Below are 22,799 nucleotides of genomic sequence, written 5' to 3' on the forward strand. Positions count from 1 at the left end.
CTTGAATAAGCCTACATTCTGAGTGAACTCATCCTTTAGTAACTCAGTAAGTTGATCATTTATACTGTAAAAACAGAGCTGTTTATGAAAAGTGAAGTAATCAGTCAGCTGTCTCCCCTCGTCCTGCTGCGCAGACACAGACACACACACATGCACACATACAAACGTTCCCTGGTAATGACGTCACTGGAGCGATGAAGTGACAGAAAAGCACCACTGTGTTCAAGGGACTCATCACCGGCGATTGAAGTGACTACAGTCGCGTTCGGTGTGAACGCACCTTTAGTGTGTATTGGGCTGTCGTAAAGCAGTACGTGTTGTCGTGAGAATGAGAACAGAGCTGCGGGACTGCCACCGGGTCGGAGGTAGGGAAAGTTGCAAGTGCGGTTTTCTGGCCAGAGACAGCAGGGGGGATGAAAGGCCCCCCAATCACCCCATAAACACTTGTATTACCCTCAGAGGGACTACGAGAAGGATTTATTAAGGTGAAAAAGTTACTTAGTTCTGCTTTAAGTGGCCAAAATGATTTTGTAATTGGCCGAAAGAAATCACATGTTTTTTTGGTGAAATTTTCAGACTCGTGTGAGATCCAAACAGCATCCATTGAATGTGTTCTATAAAAACAATCAACACTAAAGTTTAAAGTAATTATCAATACATTCTATTTTTTAAGATATTGTAGTCCATCTTTATACAAATAAGTGCGCATTTAATATATATATATATATGGAGGTTCGATGACCTTTTCATTCTACTATTGTGTTTGTGCAACATGGTTCTAGAAACTCAAAGAGAACGTTTCCGGAAATCTTTCCCAATGAGCGTACCATACCATGTCTAGCCAATACACGGTTATGTTTTTCTACCCTATTGCATAAAGTATTGTCCAAATACCTTTCACCAGTAGCGATCACTAATACTTATTGTATCGAGTTGACCCAACAACATGTACGGCTTCTTATTTTCAGGAAAATGTCATTGGGGGGGTCCGCTCGCCTCCTGTGAAAACACTGAAACAATAGAGCGGCGCGACAGGATTTAAAACACCATCTCATTGACACCTAACCACGCTGCTAGACAGACAAATGAATGAGGTCGAGAAAGGTCAGGAGCCCTTTGCCTTATACATATCCTGTATGACAGCATTTCATCAGGACGTCAGGTTATACCTCCGCCTGGTTCTCACGCTTAGAAAGCATAAGAATGGGACCAAATATTTCCAACACTGAACAGCTGCGGTGGGCCAGCAGCAGCTCAGGATGTGGAAATATTCAGTAGGCCTCACTAGCCTGTTTGTGACTGTGATGTCATGAAAACTCTGCGAAAACAAGCTGCAATTTAGAAGAACTCAAGATCAGTGGTTCCCAAACTTTTCACAGACCTGTATCCCTTCAGACATTTAAGCGAAAGCCACTGGACACTTAAAAAACATAATAATGTAATGCAGGGTTTTTCAACCTTGGGGTTGTGACCCGATGTGCGGGTGCTTGGAATTCAAATGGGGTCCCCTGATATGTCTAATAATTTATAATAATAAAAAATACTGATTAAAAATAAATTTAATTATAACACCACACACAAAACAATCTTAAACAACTGTATTCTATACTTTCACTCTTTCAAATATAATTCTAGTTCAAATAAAATGCAGTACAAAAATATCTGAGCTGGCAAATCTTGTCACTTTGTTCACTAATCCTGGCTACAATAAACATTATCAAAAGCTAGTTCTAGTAAGACAAAAATGTCTCTGGAGACGCCAAACATTTGTGATATTAAAATGGGGTCACAACCCAAAAAAGTTGGGAACCACTGATGTAATGTCACATACAATGTAGCCCTACAGTGAAATTTGTCTCTGAATTTTACCTATCCTGTTGAGAAACAATATATAATAATAATCTTTAAAAATGCAGAAAAATCTAATAAATAATTGTAAATATTAATTTAAATAATCTAACCATGGGTAGTCGGCTAATGTGTAATTTGTGGCAATGCGTGGAGGCTCCTGACAACTATATTCTAGTTTAAAATTTGCAATATTTTTTCATGTACCGCTTTATGACAATTTGCGTAGAGGCTCTAGAGGTGCATATTTCCATCCATCCATAAGCTCAGGGCAGGATGCTTAGACTTAACCCTCCTATTATCCTTGGGGTCAATTTGACCCCATTCATTGTTGACCACTTTTTTCTTTTGCTTCATATTTCATGACTATTCCTAAAAATTTGATGGGTACAATTCAATTCAATGCGCTGAACACATATTGCACGCATCACCACACAACCAATAGGGTTCATAATCTTGTGGTCATTAATGTGTCAGTAAATTTGAGAAGATTTGGATGAAAACTGATCAAGATAAATTGATTCTAATTTAAAAGTTTGGCCTGATGGCGGCGCTCGAGAACAGGTTACGGTTTAATTATCAAGAGGTTATTTAAACGAAGTGCATGCCACAAAAACGTAGTTAATTTTCTGAAAATTATTTTCTGGCAGCAAATATATGTGGGGTCAGATTGACTCCAAGGGTTAAGTAATATTTGAGGATAATAGGAGGGTTAAAGCTGCTATCCACGATAATTTTGGTGAAAGTTTTTAACTTTCCATTGTTGGATGTGGAGTCATGAAAACGGATGCAGATTAGCGTTTTTACTTCATTCTTACTGTGATTTCTTGTTTTTTTTTTTTTTGTTTTTTTTTCACCAGACAGGGACGAAAGGGATTTTCTTGACACCATTTTTGTTCCAGTTTGTTCCCGGTATTCCCTATGATACCAGAATGAAAATCCTTCTATGCAGACCATCTCCATAACTCAAAGTCCCACAATGCAATGTGTGAAACTTTCAACAACTGGAGTGCTTATAGTGGAGAGAAAAAACAAACATTCTAGTGGCAATTTCAACCTTCTTCCTTTCTTTTTGAAATAAATGATGTTCGATTCATTGATGTATGAGGCACGCACTATGATTTTATCAAATAAAAGATTATGGAGAGTAGCAGCTTTAAAAAAATTTAAAAAAAAGTCTGTTTTGTTAAATGCTATGGTGTTAAAAAAAAGCCCTAATGGTAACACAAAATCCCATGATCAGTCACATGAACCTGGCAGTGATTCAGTATGAGCATCCTAATAAGTGCTTAACCCAAGGTCAAACAATGTTATACAACATGGTTTCACAGCAATAAAAAAAAAAAAAAAACCTACCTGTTTCATAACGGCTACTTCAATGTGAACCTTTTTCCCTCTCATTGTTTTCTAATACTAAAGATTTAAAATAAAACAACAATAAAATCTATTCAGGCTTGTCTGTTACATAACTACTTATATTCATCAGTTATTTGTTTTCCTGTTTCACATAGACACACAGCGGAGGAATCACTGTAACACTGACGGACTAACTTTGAAAGTGTGACAGTGACACTTCATTCAAACATGATGACAGCTTTGTGGATGTGTCTATAGAACAAGGCTATGGGTGGTGCTTCTTATGTTTCATAATGTAGTCTCAAGACATACATAACCTCATTACAAAAATGCGCCAGTAGAGAACCTCAGGAGTCAGGAGCATCAAATTTAAAGGTGCAGTCCTAGGTTTTTATAGCATCACACCACTTTGCTCTTTTTTCAGGGTCGCAGGGCCACTTTATTTACTATTTAAGATAATGAAAGAAGGAAAAGGCAGGAACAACACTAATGACTAATTGACCTTTTTTTTTAACTATTATTCTATCAAGCTATGCATCAATAATTCGAGCAAGTAAATTTTGTCTTCTGCAGTATGTTCTATGTTAAGGTTTTATTTATTCAGACAACTTTTTTCAGGATATTTCTCTTTTCGCCTAAGGAGATCAAAGTACATTTCAAATGTCAAGTTTCTCCTAAAGATATCAAATTAATTGTCAAAGTAAATGTTAAATTTATCCTAAGGAGATCAAAGTAAATATCAAAGTAAATTTCAAATTCCTCCTAAAGAGATCAAAGTAAATATCAAAGTACATTTCAAATTTCCCCTAAGGATTTCAAAGTAAATATCAAAGTAAATTTCAAATTTCCCCTAAGGAGTTCAAACTAAATTTCAAATTCCTCCTAAGGAGATCAAAGTAAATATCAAAGTACATTTCAAATTTCCCATAAGGAGATCAAAGTAAATGTCAAAGTATATTTCCTAAAAAAAAAAGTTGTCTGAATAAATTAAAACCATATCATATTAAGCAATGTATCATCATTAAAATTAAAAATAAAATTAAAAATGGCCAACTTGTCTATTCCCTGTAGTACTTTGTTACATTAAAATGTGCTGATATGAGATATAGTCAATATGTTCATTCTGAATCAGTTTGAAAAATCGTTTTCTCTCATCAATGGCAAGATTTCAAAATCCATATCTCTTTATGATATTTGACTTATGTCGGGTGAGTTCCTCAATTACCCCCGAGCTTGTATAAGAAAATACTGTTATTCAGTGTTCAGTTGAATGTTGGGACAGAGTAAATTAACGGTCACAGAGCTTTTGCGTCTCTGCATCCTGATTAGTTTTCCCAGCGAGCTGACACACGTGCACCCACACATGGAGAAGGACGCACAGAACAAGCAGCCTCGCCCTGAGAATGCATTGAGTTGACAGGCAATTTATAGTCTTTTGTGCCAGCCTGTACCTATTCATTTCTCTGATGTGTGATCTTTTTATTCAATTATTTATTTAAATTGGGTTATTTTGTTGCCCCGCGACCCTGGTGGATGGATGGGTTTGTTGTTTGTGTGTGTGCGTGTGCATGTGTATTTATGTACATTTTTCTTTGTGAGTATAAATAAATTAGTGTGTTTGTGTGTATAAATACACTTTTCTTTGCAAGAAAACTGAATAAACTGAACTTAAAGTTAGAATTCTTTGAAAACATAGGAACAAGCTGATCCTCTCTACCCGTAAACACACACACACGCACACGCACGCACACACACACATACACAATACAAGTAAAAAATAGTAAGTAAAATATAATTATTTAGCCCTTTTTTGTGATAAAAATTACTAAAACTCACAAAGTGTTTCACACTATTACAAAAAGAAGAATCATATACATACATATATGATTCCTGAATAAAAAATGCTAGTTTGTACAGCCCTCATACACACAATTCAAGATAATAAAAAGCAAACATTGAAACTCAAGAACTCATTAATGGAAGGTAATTTAATTTTACCATCAAAGTGAATAGAAACAAAGCAAATGTTGAATCCCTGGTGAGCTCATAGCGTCCTCTTTTGTTTATCTAAACTAAAACCAGTCAAACTAACGTTGTGTAACCTGGTGTTGCAAAATGAAAAAAGTACTTTAGAACATTGAATGAGAAACAAAAAACTGTTAACTGAAAATCTGTTGTGTGAACTAAATACTAAACTTTTCTGTTGAGCATTTACACTTAAAGAATTAAAGGTTGCACCCCTAATAATTAACGAAGACAAATTATCATAAAACATCTTTCATGTTTTAAAGCACACATATTAAATTACAGTAAAAATAGGGGGGAGGATGAAGTTTATGTATTTTTTTTTATTGAGATTTTGCAGATAATCATTGAAAAAGAAAGTGTATTTTTGTTCTTAACAAAACCTAATGTAAGTAATGCAAAAACAAAACCTGGTCAACATTTCTCAGGAAAAGTCAGAAGCCTTAGAAACAAGAAAAGTAATAAATTACTCTAGAATTAAAACTGTAATTCACTCACAAAACAACAAATTTAATGTAACCACACGACACTCCTATAACCCCCAATGAATTTCTAACGAGACACATTTGACCAAACTCTGACGTGCACACACAGACACCTACCCATACACATACACACACACAGACACTCACAGACACACACACAACACAAACACTCACATATACACACACACAACACAAACAGTAAAACCACCTGAGCTGTGGTTTTTTGAAGAAGGAAGCAAAAACTCAGTCCATCTGCTGTGACAGGAAGCCAACAGAAGCCACATACAGGCACATTGACGTCAATCAGAGCCACACACACACACACACACACACACACACACACACACACACACACACACACACACACACACACACACACACACACACACACACACACACACACACACACACACACACACACACACACACACACACACACACACACACACACACACACACACACACACCAGATGTTAAACAATTCTATCACAATTATCTTTAGTCGTACAACAACTGCTTTGGCATCACTTCTAAATTCTGTCCCTCCTAAAAAAATACAAGATTTTTCTAGTTTAATCATTACCCAAGAAGAGGTTTTTAATGAAGCTTTATTCAATATCTCTCTATAAAAGCAAGGAACATCTGTCTGTCAATAATTACACAAAAACAATAATTATACAAAAAATGCACAAAAACACAACAGAAAGATACAAAAATACACATAATGACTCCAAAAAACATACATTACAGAAAAATACACCAAACAAAAAAAAATATAAAAATGACTAAAAAAAAAAAAGCAAACATTTATCATGCGCATGTCCCATAGAATGAAACCAGGGACATTGCACACGCTATTTTACTTTTCACCCGCAAATAAACCCCTTTATAACACTACAGAGTACAGAATATGTACACCTCTTTGTACATCCAACATTCAAACACATACTCGTTTGGCCATGATTGACAACTCTACTTAAGCTCCTCCCACTATATGAATACATACTTCCGACGGGCACTGTACTAGTTAAAATAAAAACTACTAAACCAATGCTGTACAGGAGGTGAACTTGTCTTCCTTTTCCTTGTCAGCCTACAACTGAAAAGGCTGCTTTATATTTGTTAGATATATTTACTCACGTTAAATCATCAGAAAATATTTACATTGAAATTGTGAAAATGATTAGAAGTAGGGGTGTCCCCATCAGATATGGATATCGGTTTTTGGATAGTGAGAGGAAGCCAAAGTACCTGGACTACGCCACCATGCGCTATACATAAACAGTGCTAACATAATCATTCATCACTAGGGATGTAACGATTAATCGTAAGGTAGTTAAAAATCGATTCATAGGTATCACGATTCACATCGATACTGTGAAAATTGAATCGCAGTACTTTTTTTATCCAGAAGTGTTGGCGGCGGGCGGAATATGCTAATACTTTCTTTCTGGTCGCCTTCTACTTTTAAACATGTTCATAAATGATTCCTTACCCCTTCAGCACCAACAAAACATCTGTAATATTACGTGAATATCTGTAAAAGTCACGTTTTTCTCTTAGCTCTGTCTGCTAGATATCTGCATGCCAACCAACCACTGGGTTACCAGCGCCCTCTGCTGGTCCAAACAAATATCTGACCTAAATACAGCGAAATGACTGGTTTTATTTTTCTTACGTCCAATTGTTAAGGCACAAAATACATTTTCAGTTCCACTTTTAAAAAGAAAAGGAACTATTATGCAGTTTTGCATTGTTTACTATAGAACCAGAATTTAAATTAATAGGTTTCTTCTTCATTTGTATTATTCCTTTATCTATTTATTTCAAGATTTATTTTTAGTTAAATTGCATTGTTTTGAATAGTTTATCAAGGGATTCTTTTGACAATGAAAAATAAAAAGAAAACAGTATAGTTTTTTATAGTTTTTTCCCCCAAAAAAATAAAGGAATATTTTTCAGTCATCCCTTTTCTACATTCCCATTTTGTAAAATAAATCGTGAGAGAATCGTATCGTGAACCCAGTATCGTGAATCGAATCGTATCGGGAGTTGAGTGAATCGTTATCCCTATTCACCACTATTTAAAAAGAACATTTATAAACTGTTTGGACAGTGGGAAAAAAAAGTATCCCCAAAATCTGAGGAAAAACATGCAAACGTTACTAAGAAAGACCATGTCCAGGGTCCATCATCGCTAATACTACAGAGTGGTGAGGACTTTATTTTTACTCATCAAATCAACAAAGCTTTGAGAAACACATGCCGTCCACTATGCACATGTCCCATTACAGCACTCAAGCTACATGCATTACAACATTGAACCTATTGTGTTCACATCGTCTGCTGCAGTCTGTGCCAACTGACACACGGACACGTGCACGTTTAGTTGATGAAAGGAGAAAGGAGTGTTTTGTTCTTATCTTTAATTGAGCTATAAATAATCTCTACACTGTGAGTCAGTCTGCGTGTGCTTGGGTGTTTGTCTGAGCAGCCAGTTTATTTGTGTTTGAACGGTGGTTAATGAGCTTGATGACAAAATCGTCTGCCGTACAGCGACGGAGCCGTGGATAGACGGCAGAGAGAGATGAAGTCGTCACAAAGGCAGATTTAAGAGAAAGAGGACAAGGAGAGGGAGAAAAGGATTGATGGGAAAAGTAAGACACTGAAGCCAGATGTAAAAACCAAACCACTACAGATGTGGCAAAGCCTGGTACTAAGCTTCCTACCTGGGAGGCAAACTCTTGTGATTGGAGGTTGATTTGTTGCTGCTGGAGATCTCCTGAAAAAAACAGAGCGCGACAGGAAGAACAATACAGACGTTAGATAGTAAAAGGATGACCAGTACATGCAAGACCTGTCATTTTCATCTTTACAGAGGCTGTAATGAAATTTACAGATTAATAAAAAGCAAATGATCTATTAATTCACAATTCCTCTTGTGCTTTACCTACTTGTTTTATCTCTTTCTTAAAAGTTAACGTGATGTAAAATACTGCCACTAGTGAACAAATTGTGTCACTGTGGCAATTTTTTTACCCTGTCGAAGCACGGGGTTAAAAATGTCAAACTAACATATGTACTGTATGTGATTTTGTTGGTAAGACTCATACATTTGACGTGAAACACTACCAAGTTTAGTTTGTACATGAGAAAAATGTAATTAACTTGTTGAGTCAATTCCTTGGATCATTCTGATTTTTAAATTTAATCAATCTGTTTATAGTCACCGGTAACAACCAGACATTAAGGGGCGGATTCACTAAAGGTTTAGGGGTATTAAAACGTGTGCAAACGTCACAATAAGGAGTACAAAGCCCAGGGAATCAGGTGTGCCTCACCAATGTATTCCCCCTAATGAATATGCATATTGGGCGGATCTCCCAGGGGGAGCAAAAATATGGGAGGAGGATATGCAAATAAATTAATGCAGGGGGAGCAATGCGGTTCATGAAAACTGGAACTGTTTGCGGTGATAGTTTTAGTACCAGAAAATAGTACGACTGAAAAGCAGGTGCAAACACACACGCAGAGATCATCGCTGCAGTAAATGTGGACAAAAAACACAGCAGAGATGGAAAAAAGGCTCCAGGTGTGTGTGTGTGTGTGTGTGTGTGTGTGTGTGTGTGTGTGTGTGTGTGTGTGTGTGTGTGTGTGTGTGTGTGTGTGTGTGTGAGAGAAAAAAAGCTGGACATGCGTCCATCTCTCCTCCGCAGATCACTATCTCACACACATGCACGCAATCAGCCGCGCACATGCACCCATCCGTCACTCACAGACACATCCACGCACATTTCTCCACTGCGGGATGAAATTCATCAATTTTTTTTATTTCGTTTCCCATAACACCTCTAATTCTGCTGCTTCACATTTTTATTTTCACTTCCACGCATTCATGTTCAACACAACACGTACAAAATGCTCATGTAAATAAGGGCGGTCTGCACCAGTTCTACACGTGTACTAATCATTACTGCAATCTTAGTGAATTCCGTGCAGTAGGTGAGGAACCTGCGTCACTGAAGGATTTAGTGAAGTAACTTGTTTACCACCCTTCATTTGAGATCTTAGTGAATCCGCCCCTGACTGTTTTGTATGTCTGTTGGTTTTGGTTTTGTATGTCTGTTTGTTTTTGTATGTCTGGTTGCACATATTTGAACAAAATCCTGATGTCGTACATAATAATCGACGATGTACAAACTAGGTGGCATGAGGAGCAAAAATTAACCGTGGACAACAGATGAATAAGAAGAGAATAGTTGACATCAAGCAGCTTTAAAAGTAGTCGGCTGCTGAGAATCAATGATTTACTTCAAAGCAGTGACACACGGGTCACCAGCCTGATGTTGTGTTACGTTAAGTGCATCATGTGCTCAATACCAGGTACCGTATGTGTTGTGCCTTCATGTGTAGGAAGACACAAGAGTTTGGGGCGGTTTGAAGTAAATGTAGGTCAGATAAACTATAGCTAGTTGAGTGAAAAAAAAGACATCAGTAAATGTCCTACATTTCACTTTTGCATCTGCAATCCCATCTGCACTGGGGCGTGATGATTATCAGGTGTTTAAAAATTCCAAAAATCAACTACCGGTACTACTGTTGTTATTTTACACAACAACTTTACATTTAACATCCACGAGCCAACAATTTAATTTATTTCTTGGTACTCTTTATTTTTCTTCTACTTATTAGTGATTTTATTAACAGTGCTGTAGTTTCTTGTGAACCAATTTCCTATTTTCTCACTCCTCAAATCAAACACGACCAATGACCAGTGCTGTTATTATTTATCATGTGTTTCTCCAAGTTATTACTTTGGTTGCTATTATTCCGGTATTATCACTGTATTATTGATGTCATCAAGCTCACTATTGTGTTACTTTACTTGTTAATACTTAATTATCAAATCAGACTTCTTCCTACTTCTTTTCTGAACGTGTAAATGTTTTATTGAAATGTTCTTACCTTGTGTTTTTGAATTGTTTTGGAAATTAACTTGTTTTGTGACATTCCTTTTATTTTATTCATGTATTTTTTTTTGTTTTTACGCGTTCAAAAATTAATAAATCAAATGAAATTGTTATTTTGTTTATCTATTTTTCACCACCATGGTTATTAAACAATTATTACTATACAGTCTTCATTATATAAGTTTTGTATAGTTTATATCCATTCTATTGTTGTCATGCCTTGTATGTGATACTACATTTTTTTATTTATTTTTTACAATGTAACAGCCTGATCAAATACATAATCATATTAATTGGGGCGGAGTAAGTAACAAAAACAGATTTATTTATTTATTTGGTAATACTTTTCTAAATCCAATACATTTGCTGACCACAGAAGAGGATAATATAAAGCTGTGAGATGTAATTCAGGGAAATCCCAACAAAACGCCTAATGCAGGGAAAAATTATTTACATTTTTTTTTTTTTTAATTTGCTTATTTATTATTTAGCACTTTAGAGTAGCCATTAAAGAAAAGAAAAAAAGAACATAAAAAACATCCATTCGTATGTATGAATATACAACCAAAAAAAAGTAATAATAATATCATGTGCGTGGGAGAGGTAGAAGCCAATACGCTTACAAATAAAAAGCCAATATAATAGGATAAGGATATAATATAATATGATCAAATATCCTTATCCTATCATATCCTTTATAGGATAAGGATATTTGATCAGGCACCCGTGTGGGCAGCTGCACCCACTGCTTGACTGACAGAAGGACCCCGCATTTATATCATATCAGTGATTCAATCGTCTTTCGTAACCAATTCACTTAATCTTTTAAATCGGTATCTGCATCGGCCTTTGAAAATCCTATATCGGTCGACCTCTAATATATTCAGTATATATATATATATATATATATATATATATATTTTGACACCCAAATAAACCCAGATATCTGTGCCTGGAAGCTCTGTCAGAGCAGAAGTTAATATGAATGCTGCCTTTCTGTTAATTAGAAAGACGCTGGGCTTTATAGGGTTAGATCCCTGAAACAACACATTTGAAACTCCTGCTTAAATGGATATGAATTAAGATGTCCATTTTGTAGGGATAAACAATTGCAGCATTTTTACATTTATGCCACACGGAAAACATCCACTTACAGCTGTTTGACCATGTGACACAGACAAGAAAAGCGTTTAAAGGTTCAAGCCTTAAAAACAACATGGCAGCATTAAAACATACAGACAAAACCACCTCCCTGCAGTGAAAAACTCAATAACGCTGCAGAGGGAGACACAGCAATGACGTCAAAGGGCTTAAACTCATGAGTGTATAGCTCAACACCACCACCTTATGGCATATGTGTGGAACTGCAGATTGAGTTTCCTATTCTTTGCTGTAATTTCTACGGCATGTCTAAAAATGTGTTATTAAATCTGTAGAAAGTAGGAGTGAACTGGAAGCAAACTGGAACTGCTATAACAGCTTATTGGATGCTGACATGAGTCTGATAGAGCAGGGGTTCTAAACCTTGGGTTCACGAGACACTGGGAGAATGTCACCAGATGCCATCAAAAAACGACAAGAGTTTTTTGAACAGTTTGAGCCTATTTTTGCTTATTTTTAACCCTTTTTTGCAACTACGCCAAACTTGCCATATTTTAACCTATTTTCATCACTTTTTGCTCATTACTCCACTTTCTGCCACATCTCCATCACATTTCAATGCCTGTTCTGCACATTTTTTCCACTTTCAAGACATTTCCGACACTTATAAACCCTTTCCACCACTCTTCCCACCAAATGTTGCATATGTTGACCCATTATTGTCACTTTTAACCTCTTTTCACCATATTTCATGTGTATTTTTTTGCCAATTTAACCACATTCAGTATTTGCCAGTTTAAACTAATTGTTCCTACTAATTATTCCATTACTGACACTTTCAACAATTTTTATCACCTTTTCTGTCTATTTTTGTCCACGCTAATTTGTGGCCTTTAGCCAATTTCACCACTTTTTCCACCATTTTTTGGTAACTTCCAGCCCATTTTATTTCTGATTAAAACAAGGATTTACATCTATAAGATGACTTTAATAATAAACTTCCTGTATAACAGTGGATATTATTCAGATAAATAAATACATGTGATTATCACAGATTCATAGAACAATGGCCCATCATTTTGCTGACTTTATGGATGGATCCCAAAAATCTCTCCCCTTTATTCGACGGCCCTGTCTCCACGTGACTGTTCTTCAATGTTCATGTCTGTGTTCAACCACTGTGATAGAGGACATGACAATTTAATCAATAGCTTTTAAGTTAATTCCATTTTTAAATACTGTAATAAATCCTTCAGGAATATTGTAAATTGTTGGAGTCTTGTGAAAACAAACTCAGAGTCAACTGAGAGCTGTTTGGGTGTCAGAAACACTTACTTGCTGGAGGCACACTGGACATTGGTCAGCACTGTGAAGTTATTCCTCACACTTCGAAGGCTTGCCAGAACCTACGCAGCCAGAGGAAAAGATATTTCCATCAAGTTATCGAGTGGTTTTTCACGAGAGAAGGATATTTGTTCATGCAACAACAACAACATCATCATGGGACGGTATTTACCTGAGCAAAAGGTGTTACGATCAAGTCATCCCCATGTCTGCAAAAAAATTAAATAAAAACCACTGTAATGTGCAAAGTTTATCATGGCCAGTCATCTTATTCATATAATTGACTTGAAGCTAAGCAGAGTAAACAAAGCTAATTAGAAATACTAAGACCAGTGTTTTTCAACCTTGGGGTCGGTACCCCATGTGAGGTCACCTGGAATTAATATTGAGCTGCCTAAAATGTCTAGTAATAGGTACAAATAAAAAAAAACTTAAGTTAAAACAAATTTAAATTAATTTTTTACTTTTTGAAATCATTGTTTTTCAAATACACATCACACTAGGGATGTAACATTCACTCAACTCCCGATACGATACAATTCATTTTACAAAATGGGACTGTAGACAAATGATGAAAATATTCCTTTATTTTTTTCGGGAAAATACTGTACTATTTTCCTTTTATTTTTCATTGTCAAATGAATCCCTTGATAAATTATTCAAAACAATGCAATTTAACTAAAAATAAATCTTGAACAAAATAAAGGAATGATATAAATGAAGAAGAAGCCTACTAATTTAAATTCTGGTTCTATAGTAAACAATGCAAAGCTGCATAATAGTTCTTTTTCCTTTTAAAAGTGCAACTGAAAATGTATTTTGTGCCTTAACAATTGGACTTTTTAAAAAAAAAACAGTCATTGCACTGTATTTACATCAGATATTTGTTTGGACCAGCAGAGGGCACTGGTAACCCAGTGGTCGGTTGGCATGCAGATATTCTTGCAGCGAAGAAGAGATGCTATGCTAGCAGACAGAGCTAATAGAAAAACCTGACTTTTACAGATATTCACGTAATATTACAGATATTATTTCGGTGCTAAAGGGGTAAGGACTCATTTATGAACATGTGTAAGAATAGAAGGCGGCCAGAAAGAAAGTAGTAGCAGATTCCGGCCACCGCTTACGCTTCTGGATAAGAGAAGGATAAATATATAGAGCAGCCCTCTGCTGTTTAAAAACGGTACTGCGATTCAAATTTCAGAGTATTGATATGAACCGTGATACCTATGACTCTATTTTTAACTGCCTTACAATTAATCGTTACATCCCTACATCACACACAATAAATATCAAATAACCGTATCCTATACTTAAACTTTCTCAAAAATAAATCTGGTTCAAACAAAATGCAGTATAAAAATATCTGAGATGACGCACTTGTCACTTTGTACACTAATCATAGCTAATCTGCATTTGAAACAGACTTACTGTAAATAAACATGATCAAAAACAAATTCTACAAAAAAAAATGTCTCTGAGGTTGCCAGAAATTCTTAATATCAAAATGGGGTCACGACCCAAAAAAGGTTGGGAATGTCCGACTTAAATGGACCAGTTTCCATAGTATATTATTTATTATTTGTAAATGGGAACATGGCAGAAAAATGGAAACATTTTTGGAATATGAATATGAATATGACTCAAAATACACAAAACTAAATATTTATACAAAAAATACACAAAATGACAACAGAAATGCACAAAACTACACTAAAAAAATACAAAAATAGACTTTGTGACCGTAACAGTATTTATCTCGGAGCAGCTTTTGAAAGGATTCCGAACGGACCAGGATTTGGCGACATTTCTCACGGACAGGTAATAAACACATTTTAATCAAACTACCATAATTGTTTTATTAGTGAAAAACAATGTTACATGTGTGTTGGTGTTATAAACGTTGTTACTGTATGTTCTGCTATGCAAGTGCACAAAAGTAGAGGCAGGGAGAGGAAGTGGAGCTGTTTAGGGAGGGACATTGAGACATTTCATCCTCCTGATAATCGTTTTACGGTGTCAGTTTATTTATTAACACTTTAGAATCTCAGAACAATTTCACAAGAACTGATTTGGCAACAAACGTTTATTGTGCCAAGAGTTTATTTCAGTTCATTTTTATTCATGTCTAAGTCCACGGTGATTCACCTAATAGTCAATCTATTATCTTAGCTCATCTTTTATCTTAAAGAGGTTTGACTTTCAGAACTAATGAAGCCTCTTTGAGGATCAGAGGTAGAACTTTTATATTTGGCTACAACTTGAGATTTCCTTGAAGCTCATGTGTTGTGTGAAGTCTACACTCACAGTTCGGAGGCAATGGATGAGTTTCGTGACATGGACTTGGGTGACAAATCGTAGTCGCTGTCTGAACGATAGAGGAAGGACTCCCGGCGCTGGTTGTGAGAGGGGAAGTTGGTGTGGAGGACCAGACCAGAGCCCGGGGAGGCCTGGGGGTCCAAAGGGCTGCAGCTGGCGGAGGGGCCATTTTCCACATCAAAGCTGGAGAACACAAAACACACAGTGACTGTTAGAGGTTGGATGCTATGTATGAGCTATCCTTTCATTTTCAATACAATAACCTTACTTGACTTTACAATGTGAAATGAGGATACATGGACAGTGTTGTCACTTCTCAGCTTTACAGAACAAGGCAAGTTATTAATTTACCACATTTCATGTAGAGGACAGTTCAAAGGGCTTTACACGAAACAAAACAAAAGCATCACAGGAGAGTTAGCAACACCAAATTACATTTAGAAATGAGGAAAAATTAAAACAAAATATAATCAAATAACCTCCGTTTACCATCTGACCAATCCAAAATTTTATTTTTGTTTAGTTAATTATCATTATTTTGTTTTAATTTTGAATTTTAAATATCAGTATGTTGTGTGTTTGAGTTTTATTATTTGTAATTTATTTATTTACTTTTAATTTATTTTGTAATTTTTGTTTCCTTTATTCATACGTGTATACGTACATATATCTTTGGGTATGTGGGTGTTTATATACATATATATGCATACATTCTACTTTAGTGTGACCCTTTTTGCTCTGCTTGACTATTTGTTTAACACTATTGTTGCTAAAATTCCCACTATTACTAATATTGATACTGTGATTATTTACTTTTTTGGTTTATCCTTTTGTTTTGTTTAATTAATGCACATAAATACTACACCAAATGTGAATTTTTTTGTTAATTGCTTCAAAACATCCTATTTATTATTTGTTATTAGTGTTTTTGCACATTTTCACTGAAAAAAAGAAAATGCAGTGTTACACACTGCCATCATAAAATAAAGTGCAACAAGTTTCTTTTCACTGAATCTACTGTGTAGAAGTCTCAAAGTAATTATTGATTAAATATCAGAAAAAATAAATTATATATATATATATATATTCAGTTGATCATTTTTAACCCAATCAAAAAATGCCAAGTTTCATGTTTCATTTATTTTTTCCTAATATTTTTTTGTTTTGTTTTCATTCCTAATTTTTCAGTAATTCTGGTTAAAATTTTAAAGTCCACCCATCGCAGTTTTTTTTTTTTTGCAAAGTTGAAAATACAAGAACACAAGTCTAATTTGTCAAACATTGTCTTATTTTGATACATTTTGATGTTTTTTATTGCGTATATTGGGTAAAAATCACCCGGCGATAGTGATAGTGTTATTAATTCTAGCGATAATGTTCTAGGGTTAAGAACACCATCCACTCCTAACATCATCCTCCAGGAGTTATAAAGCCTCATCGCTCCATATCTTTCTCATCTCTTTGCTTTGCAGATACTTGCCTGAACTCCTTCAGGCTCGATCATGTCTGTTCTGAAAATCCATTTGAATCAAAGTGTTCATCATGTTTACTCATCGTTTACCTCGTTTTCATTCTCGAGCACTCAGTAAATTCCTTAACAAACCAACATCCTCCTATTGGCTAAACTGCAACACACTCCCACATAATTATGGAGATGACCTTGCACTCATACATGAATGAAGTTGACATGACCGGGCATGAAGGGACTGGGTGACACGTGAGAGTGCACGCGAGAGTGCACGCTGTTTGTTTGCTGATGGTAACGTCTTAAAATTAGTCACGAGTAGGATCCATGTTCACTGTGATGATGAGTGTGCATGAGAACTATGAAATATCATTGAATAAAACTATTTCTGACTCAACTAAATCAAAATAAATGAGCGTTATATTTTGGATTTTATTTCTGTGACATTTACTCTCCTATATTTTCTGTGCGAGTTGAAGTTTCTGTGCATAAGTCTTTATAACGTCTTTGTTCGACCATCATGGCTTCTTTTGTATATCAAACACAGCAGAAGGGGAGCTGGTGGTTACACCAAAAACAAACTCTGCTGAAATATAAATTTAAGATGTTTCTTTATACTCAGACTCACTCTGTGTAAGTTTAAAATGTTGACAATGTTTTTGTTTTTAATATTTGACTACATATGGTTAAAAAAAAAAATACCACACATCTACCTATAAAAGCAAGAAAGTTCTGTATGCGTGTGTGTTTGTGGAGCGAATATCTCCCTGGCGCGGTGTCTGTTTGACCTGAAATTTTGTCAACGGCTTCCAAATACCCCAAGTGTGTGCATTCGTTATTTTGGAGTAATTTGGTAATTTCAAAACGTTTATTTTCATGTTTGTTTGATCGTTCGCTGTTTAGACCGGACAGACGGGACCCGGAGGTTATTTGTGGGCAATGGCCGCGACTGTGTTGAAAGCGAACAACAAAAAATGCTCCGCAGATACGGCATTATAAATGCTGATATTTTCACAACGTGCTATATAACCAAATGCGCACCTTGGATGTACATGCTGAACGCACACAGAGCCGTTTAAAGAGAGAGAGAGTCGCGACAACGGAAGAGTTGCTGGAAGTTTCAAATAGTTCCTGAGGGTCCAATTTTTTTTTCTTTACACACACATTTCAACAACTGAGTATGTGAATGCATATTTATAATTAAGACATACTAAATGAGTAAAATAAAACAAAAAAAACTAAACAATATTTATATAGAAAGTACACAAAATGACAATAGAAATTCACAAAATTATACAAAATGCTCCAAAAACACACAAAATTACTCCAAAAACATATATTACAGAAAAATACACCAAAACAACAACAAAAATATGAAAAAGACTCAAAATACACAAAATGACAACAGAAATGCACAAAACTACGCTAAAAAATACAAAAATATACAAAATTACTTCAGAATCACCTTACAATGGCAACAAAAACTATAATTATACAAAAAATGCACAAAAAGACAACAGAAAGATACAAAAATACACATAATGACTCCAAAAAACATACATTACAGAAAAATAAAAAAAACGCATTTATCATTTATCATGCGCATGTCCCATAGAATTAAATCAGGAAAATCGCAAGCTGTTTTACTTTGAACCCTTTATAACATTTTGGACCCTTTCTAACACCACAGAGTATAGAGTACAGTATGTACATCTCTTTGTACATCCAACCTTCAAACACATACTCATTAGGCCATAATTGACAACTCTACTTAAGCTCCCACTATATGAATACATGCTTCACGGCCAATGTGCTAGTTTAAGTAGTAATAACATAGACTGAGGAAGCAAGGACAGCTCTCCTCAAGGAGCGGAGAGTGCGTGCATGCCTGCCTATTACATGAATACACATGCAGGCCTGCAATATGTAGCATCAATGCTCGACTGCTCTGCCCTCAGGTCACTACTCTGCTTTGTGTGCCGTGATCACGTGCAGGGGCATTTAACTCTGAAGGCGGTGCGGACGTACACATACAAACACACCCGCTTTTCTTATAATCCATGTACAGCTCAGTCAAACTTTTGGTTTGTACAGGATCAGAAATACTTAAAAGGACAGATTTGTTTTTAAGACCTGGAAATATGCCGGACCCATCAGTCCAAAGCTGAGCTGGGTAAAAAAAATAAAATAATTAAATCAAAAAACAAACAGTATGTGCATGTGTGCCAAATATGCCCAAGATAACAGGAAAGTAAAACGTGGGAAAACTAGCAACAAGTTTTAAATAAATAAACAATACGCTTTTCTGAATGCTCAGGGTTATTTCCAGGTTTAACCTGAAAGTCATGCTCAGTTAAACAGGGATCTAACTTAGAACAACCATTTCATCAAAAAGACAACACCTTAGTTGCCATGGAAACAGTCTGTGACGCAAACCTGCTCCCGGCGTGGTTTAAGCAGCAGGCTTAGTTTAACTTGCTGCCTAAAACACAACAATATTTTGAAAAATATCATTTTGTGTTGCTTTAAAAAAAAAACAACAAAGTGGAGTGAAAAAAAACTTCTGTTCTACATTTTCTCACCAACTATGGCTTTAATGCCATATTTTAGGGACAGAATAATATAGTAAATGTTTAATTATGAGAGTTTAGAACATATAGAATCATTGTCTTATTATATGTTTAATGTGTAAAATACTTTTTAATGCAATGATTGCAGTCTTCATGTATTTAAATATAAGATATTGTTTAATTGTGACGTACTGCAACATCTGTTTAAAATGCAGTCAACTCATCAAACTCACACGGATCAGTGTCTGATCATATATGCTTCAGTGTTCTCCATGATAAATGAAGTCAATATGACCAACTTTAAGGGTTTACTACTTTTAAAATGTTCCAACCACATAAAACTTCTGAAATCGTCCTTTTTTTCCTTTTATCTCTTCTCACTGTTCAGTAACAGATGATGTCACATCCTGTTGGTCTCAGCACTGGTTTCTATTTCTACATATTCATTTTAGCTACACTTAAAGTGTTTTATTTCTTCCCTCTTTTTTAATAGTCTGATTGATGCCACAGACACAGGCGCAACACACACACACACACACACACACACACACACACACACACACACACACACACACACACACACACACACACACACACACACACACACACACACACACACACACACACACACACACACACACACACACACACACACACACACACACACACACACACACACACTTTCAACAATAAAAGCAGGGCATATTGAGCCTCCTCCTATACAGTAAACAATTAACAAGGAAATGAGTGAACACAGCGCTACATCCCATTTTTGTTACAGGATAAGGTTCAACTGCATTATTCAACTTCCACATGTTTCAGTGTAAACACTCTGTAAGGGAGAACATGCAAATTCAGCATTGAGACCAACTCGCTAAATCATAAATCAAGTTAAATAACAAAAGAAAACAACTTCTGCTTCTCTGGAACAGAAGAAGAAAGTGATTTCTTGTGTTACTTCAGACAAGGAGGACAGTAATTGACACCATTTCTGTTCTAGTTTGTTCTCAGTATTTCCCGTAATATCACATCCCTTTATCGGAACATTTATTTTCAGCTGGATTCAGAGCTTTCCATGTACCATAAGCCCCAAAATAAACATCCGCCATTGTTTTGCTGCAATTTTCAGTCCATGAAAACACCAGAAATGTGTTGGGAAGTCACTTTGCCAGAGTTTTGGGAGCAAAAATGAACAATTATGGTAAGAATAAAATTAAAAGACTTTTATGCATCTTTCTACGGGAATCAGCATCCCACAATGCAATGCTCAAAACTTTTACTGCAATTTAAATAAATGGAGTGTCTACAGTAGAGATCAAAACAAAGTTTCGAGTGAGAATTTCAACCTTTTACACGTTTTCTTTTTTGAGCAAATGATCTTTGATTCAATGATTGATCAATAGGCCTACATTGTCTTTATATGGTAGAGTTTTAACTTGCTACATACTGTACATATCTGCAACGACAAGAAAAAAAATTTTCCTGCTATAAATCAAACATGATCTCCATCAAACGTTCAAACAAGTTGTGAACTGATGTGAGCATTAGCAACAATCATGTGAGGAATGTCTGGAAACAATATTTATTCCCGTCTAACGCATCCCCTGTGACGGACAAATTGATGTATGTGTCTCACTGGTAGCATTTAATCTGAACCCTTGTCATTTATGATACTTTTGAGGGTATGAACATATCCAAAGATATCCAGCTGAACAATCAGTGGTAACATTGTAGGAGTTATGTAGAACTCAAGGAGGTTCTCCTTCCACAGATCTATGACAGTGAAAGATCAGCAAAAAAACAATTCTGAGACATATTTCAACATGCAATTATCGTATCAATCCAAAAAAATGTCCAAATCATTTTTTTTAATCATGTTTTTTTTATTTTTTTTATGATAAAACCCCCGCCAAAACTTTTAATTGCACTAACATATGCATAGCACGTAAACGCCCTGTCACTATTTGTCAGTGAATGCACCATAAGACCTTGTTAAACTAGTTCACTCCTAAATGCATTTTAGTTTGGAAGTTGACTGCACTTTATCTTAACTTATTTTTTTTGACTTGACAGAATCAGTTTGATAAACACGCCATTTGTTTTTGATATTGGTACATTAATTATAGTTAGTTACTATTTACTTGTTCTCGCAAGTTTAAAAAAATAAATAAATACATTGCATTTCACACCATTTTGTACTTGTAAAGGTGAAATTTGTAATTAATGATATCGTAACATATCGCATTGTTCACTATTGGGGAGGGATGTAACGATTCACTCAACTCCCGATACGATTCGATTCACAATACTGGGTTCACGATACGATTCTCTCACGATTTATTTTATAAAATGGGACTGTAGACAAATGATGACTGAAAAATATTCCTTTATTTTTTTTATTATTTTCTTTTTTCTAGAAATTACTGTACTATTTTCCTTTTATTTTTCATTGTCAAAAAAATCCCTTGATAAAGGAATAATACAAATGAAGAAGAAGCCTACTAATTTAAATTCTGGTTCTATAGTAAACAATGCAAAACTGCATAATAGTTCCTTTTCTTTTTAAAAGTGCAACTGAAAATGTATTTTGTGCCTTAACAATTGGACAACAGTCATTGCATCGTATTTACGTCAAATATTTGTTTGGACCAGCAGAGGGCGTTGGTAACCCAGTGGTCGGTTGGCATGCAGAAATTCTTGCAGTGAAGAAGAGATACTATGCCAGGAGACAGAACTAATAGAAAAACGTGACTTTTATAGATATTCACGTAATATTACTGATATTCTTTCGGTGCTAAAGGGCTAAGGAATCATTTATGAACATGTTTAAGAGTAGAAGGCGGCCAGAAAGAAAGTAGTAGAGAGAAGGATATATATATATATATATAGCGCCCTCTGCTGTTTAAATTTTCACAGCATCAATGTGAACCGTGATACCTATGAATCGATTTTTAACTGCATTACGATTAATTGTTACATCCCTACTATTGGGATATATGGTACTGTGACATGCAAATCGTGAATTGTATCATACCGTCAAATCCATGGCAATGCACACCCCATAGTTATCAGTGTATGAAAACAAAATGTAAAATGCCTTTCACATGTTAACAGAGGGAGTGTTAGCTAACAACTATGTAGCCATACTATTGTCTCAAATGAAAGCAGAAAGGGAGGAAACAAGCCTGTTGATCTTGAGGAACAGTTGGCACTGCTGGTGGACTTAAGGGGACAAAGAAGGGATATCCAAGAGTTAGCTGTCAAAAAACAACACAAAGTCAGACTACAGGAACAAAACCCCTTTCCTATGAACGGG

General features: G+C 35.5%; 1 protein-coding gene across 3 annotated transcripts in view; it reads right to left on the reverse strand.

Annotated features, from left to right (window-relative positions):
* Positions 1–22,799, reverse strand: part of pde4ba (phosphodiesterase 4B, cAMP-specific a) — a 160,948-nt gene that overhangs the window by 51,529 nt on the left and 86,620 nt on the right. For all 3 annotated transcript variants that reach the window (XM_028445599.1, XM_028445600.1, XM_028445601.1), the window contains 4 exons: positions 15,437–15,631; positions 13,302–13,338; positions 13,121–13,191; positions 8,444–8,496 (listed from right to left, as the gene is read on the reverse strand). In XM_028445599.1, coding sequence (XP_028301400.1) covers positions 8,444–8,496; positions 13,121–13,191; positions 13,302–13,338; positions 15,437–15,631 — 356 coding nt within the window. The remainder of the gene's footprint in view (positions 1–8,443; positions 8,497–13,120; positions 13,192–13,301; positions 13,339–15,436; positions 15,632–22,799) is intronic.

The sequence above is a fragment of the Gouania willdenowi genome, chromosome 4, assembly GCF_900634775.1.
Source record: "Gouania willdenowi chromosome 4, fGouWil2.1, whole genome shotgun sequence".
NCBI lineage: Eukaryota > Metazoa > Chordata > Actinopteri > Blenniiformes > Gobiesocidae > Gouania > Gouania willdenowi.